Below are 4413 nucleotides of genomic sequence, written 5' to 3' on the forward strand. Positions count from 1 at the left end.
CACACGTGCACACACATACACAGTCACACAAGCACACACTCGTAGTCACACATACACACACACAGTCACGCAAGGCACACACACAGTCACACACACAGTCACACATACACACACAGTCATACATGTGCGCACACAATCACACATGCACACACACAGTCTCACACACACACACACAGTCACACAAGGCACACACACAGTCACACATACACACACACAGTCATACATGCGCGCACACAATCACACATGCACGCACACAGTCACACATACACACACACAGTCACACACAGTCACACAGTCACACACACACACACAGTCACACAAGGCACACACACAGTCACACACACAGTCACACAGTCACACATACACACAGTCATACATGTGTGCACACAATCACACATGCACACACACAGTCACACACACACGCACATGCTCTCCACCCCTGTCCTCGGGCTGGGAGATACTGTCACTACACTATCACTACAGGTCTACTGAGCAGCTGAGCCTGAATGCATCAGATTCAATTCATTAGGAGTGAACGCTCCCTGAGTGGGGTTGAATAATTGATGAGCAGAGAGCGGCTTTCAGGATGTTCCGAGTACTCTGAGCCTTGCTGGAGCCCTGTTACTAGTATTTTTTTCTTTTAGCTGACAAACCCGGCCAAATGCTTGCTGGAGCATTGGGCACAGGGAGCAGAGCAGAGGTTAGATGTTTTAATATGTGATGTTTACACTGTACGCTCTCGGCCCATTGCTTGTAACAGAAATGGATACAGGCTCCTGTGATGCCCAGTGGGGTGGAATCAGGGCAGGCTGGGCTATGGCATATCATTACCAAGACCGTTTCCCCACGTGTGGAAGGGAGATGGGGGCCTGGCATGTAGGTCCATGGGCTGCCCAGAAAGGGCACGAGGTAGGGAACACTCTGTAACTGTCACCGCCTAAAGCAGGGAGGTGGTACTGCCAATGTGTATCTCAGCTCTCTTTCTCAGGTCTGAGATGGCCATGAAGCCCTCCTAGTTCTTGGAGCTCACAGTGTGGCTTCCTTTAAGTTACTCCAACTCAGACCAATGCCGCAGATTCAGTTCAACAGACATGTGCTGTCTGGCACTGTGACAGGTGGCAGGGTGGGTACACAGGATGCACGTGACCTGGCCCCCGGGAATTGCTCAGGGTGAGCCAGATGACAGAATGGTAAGAAGCACAGGGAGGAGGGCTTTCTCTGTGATTGTCAGGTTCCCGGTCTTCCCATCCTGGGGTCATTGTCATAGCTCACTGATACAGCATGTGTCCCCAAACATTTTCTTTCCTAGACACCCCCCTTCTTTGCACATGTTATGCTTCTTCCAGGGTCAAAGCAGTGGAGACTCTGGTCTAAGACTCTCAAGGGCACCCCAGGTGTCAGGGCCCTTCTTGGCCTGGACCTGTTCTCTTTTCTTGCTTTCCCACAAACCTTGGCCTTTGCCTGGCTTTCCCTTCCTGGTTGGTTGCCCCCTCCCCGATTCTCTACAGGATAAGGGGAAGGGGTCTTTCCAGTCCCATCCCTCATTTCTCTGAAGGATGGCTGGATGCAGGAGGAAGCCCACAGGTGATGGGGAGCCCCTCTTGGGTCTCAAGAGCACTGTCTCTCTTCTGCTGCCCTCCAGGTACCACAGGTTACCTCTTCATTCGGGAGGTGGAGGCTGATCTTTGCCTCCTGACCTGCACCCTTCTCTGATATTTCCTGGTCAGGCCCAACAGGATCTGCTTCCCCATCCTGCTCCTAGAAACCACAGGACCTGCACCCCAGGCACTGTCTAGATAACCCTCATGCCTGTGGATCCCAAAGGATGTATTTGGGGGAATCCATAACTCTCATTGTCTCAGAGCCAAGGGGGCAGAGTCTAGTGGATGACAGGTCTACTGAATTGTTCCTTTAAAAATCAGACTATCTGTAGATGTAGGAGATGGCCTCTGAGAAGGTAGCAGAGCCACCTAGCACCCACCCTGACCTCTGCTGTAGCCCCCCCATCAGGTGAACAAGAAAGCTATGGTGGGTCAGTAACTGAGCTCCAGGCCTCAGAGGGCGAGCAGATGATCTCTTTCCTGTGACTCCACAGAAGGTGAGGTGCGCACTTTGTGCTCAGGATGGAGCCGGGGTGGTTAGTGTGAGCTTCTTCTGCCCTGGCCTTCAGCTGCTGCTCTCCAGTGTGGTCCTGCTGAGGACCTGGTGTGGTCCTATTGAGTACCTGATGTGGTCCTACTGAGTACCTGGTGGCTTCTTCCTGACATCAGTGGCCCCGTGTAGGCTACCAACCATTCCTGGCCTGCGCCTCCTGTCTAGAAAGCATGCTGGCCCCTCGTGTCTAAAGCTGAGGCTTCGTATCCCCAAGGTCAGTGCTAGTTTTTTTTTTCCCCTGGAGCTTTTAGCTTTGTGTCCATCACGATCCCCAACTCTGTCATCTTTCTTCCCAAAGGCCAGGCCCAGTCCCTCCCTCTTCCTTAGACTTATATACACAGTGGAGTGCCTTCTGCTGGACGCCTGTGCCTGCAGCCTGGGAGGCAGGCAGGCTGCGGGCAGGGAGAGACCTACCTTTGACAGCCACATGGACGCTCTGGCTGATGGAAAGCTGGGGCTGGATGAGAACACTGCACAGGTACTCCCCCTCATCCATGCCCTTCTGCACATCCGTCAGCTTGAGAGTCCCGTTCTCAAACACCACCTGGCGGTGGTTATCGGGTAACAGCAGGGCATCCTTGTACCACTTGATGGAGTAGTAGGGGTAGCCAATGACCCTGCAGTTGATGAGTGTGTCCCGCCCGGCGACTGCTGTGATGTTCCTCATTGCCCGGATGCTGGGGGGTCCTGGGGAGTGTGTGGGGGGGAAAGAGGAGAGGAGAGCCAGGTGGCGTCATGAGCCAGTGCCACTTTGTGGTGGGGTTCTTCTCCCTTGCTTGGCCCCTGAGACTACCCCTGGGATGAGAGACTTCCTGGAAGAGGGCAGAGGGGGTGTTTTCTCAGCTAAGTGCAGAGGCCAGGATTGGGGTCACCCATGGGACTCCTAGAACTCACTGTCATCATTGTAAGATAGTTGGAAAACAGCTGTGAGCCACACAGGTGTCTCACAGGAATCCCATCCTTTACGGGATTGGACGAGGCCAATCCATAACCACCACAGGGAGACTTTGGAGAGAAGCTGGGATTGAGGTGTCAACAGGGAAGCAGGGACCTCATGCTCTTTCTCTGCTTGTTCACACTGCATTCACACCCCTCAAAGAACCTTTCACATAGTAACGTACTATCCAAAAGGCACCCGGGAAGGTCTTGACCATATGAGCCCACATGTTGCTTCTTCCAGTCAGGGAAATTGTGTTGTTGGGTACCTGAGAATGAGCTGCAAAGTGGGGCTCTGACCATAGTGGGGGAGGGGTGGGAGTATCCTCATCAGGGCTGGCTGGCAGAAGGCATCATGGGAGTGGGAGGAGGAAGCTTTAGAGGTCACCATGAAGGGACAGTACTGGAGAGCATCATGGAAACCTGGTGCTTCAGGTCCCCATCCAGAAGATACAGGAGAGAACTAAAGAATCTTCCTCCAGGACCCTGTAGCTCCAGTTCAGAGAGGGGCACAGGGGCTTGGCTGGGTAGTGGGCTCAGACTTGTCATATGGCATGGGGGAGCTGGTATAGGTGAATTTATTTAGATTGAATCTCCATTTCTACCCCTTCCCTGCCTCAGGATAACTGCTAGCATCCTTGGGCCAGCATCCATTTCTGACAGTTTCTCTGTCCTCTAGCCTTGGGTTAGAGGTCACTGGTAGGGCCCAGAGAGGACCAGTCGGACTCAGAGGTCTGCAGAGCACCAGAGGGACTCCTCTCAGCATGGTAACGTGGAGAACTGAAGAAGGGTGTGGTCAATTCCTTGTGAACTCGTCTCCTATTCCTTCAGGCTGCCTATCTCCAGGAATTACCCAACTGGGGGGGGGGGGGCTCAGTTTCAATCTCGCACTCCTGAAGGCTTGAGCCTTGTTGTGAGAACATGATCTCAGGGTCTCTGGCTGCCTACATTTCTAGGGACATTTCAGGGCTGGCTCAGTGAAGGATCCTGGGAACTCACTAGTATTAAGGTTGAGTATGCTCTATTTCTGTCTTTGTCCTTTCAAGACCCTGCTGGGGGCTGGCAGATGCTAGCAGGTGCATAGAGCACTGGGGGCCCAGAGTGATTTGATGGGGTGGATGGGGTCGGGAGGATGCGCAGACCAGATTGTGGGAGGGAAGAGGAGGTGGGGGAAGGAAAATGGGGTGGACTGTACAGACACACGCTCATATACAAGAATGGTTGATGGGACTGTGGTGGACAGGAGAGAGAGGGAGAGAGAGAGAGAGAGAGAGGGGGAGGGAGGGAGGGAGGGAGGGAGGGAGGGAGGGAGGGGAAGGGAGG

At 53.6% G+C, this 4413-nt stretch overlaps 1 protein-coding gene across 1 annotated transcript in view; it reads right to left on the minus strand.

Moving 5' to 3' along the window:
* Window positions 1–4413, minus strand: part of Dscaml1 (DS cell adhesion molecule like 1) — a 325176-nt gene that overhangs the window by 74129 nt on the left and 246634 nt on the right. The window contains exon 8 of the mRNA XM_028783764.1: window positions 2569–2841. Coding sequence (XP_028639597.1) covers window positions 2569–2841 — 273 coding nt within the window. The remainder of the gene's footprint in view (window positions 1–2568; window positions 2842–4413) is intronic.

Source organism: Grammomys surdaster, unplaced genomic scaffold (assembly GCF_004785775.1).
Source record: "Grammomys surdaster isolate TR1022 unplaced genomic scaffold, NIH_TR_1.0 1164, whole genome shotgun sequence".
Classification (NCBI taxonomy): Eukaryota; Metazoa; Chordata; class Mammalia; order Rodentia; family Muridae; genus Grammomys; species Grammomys surdaster.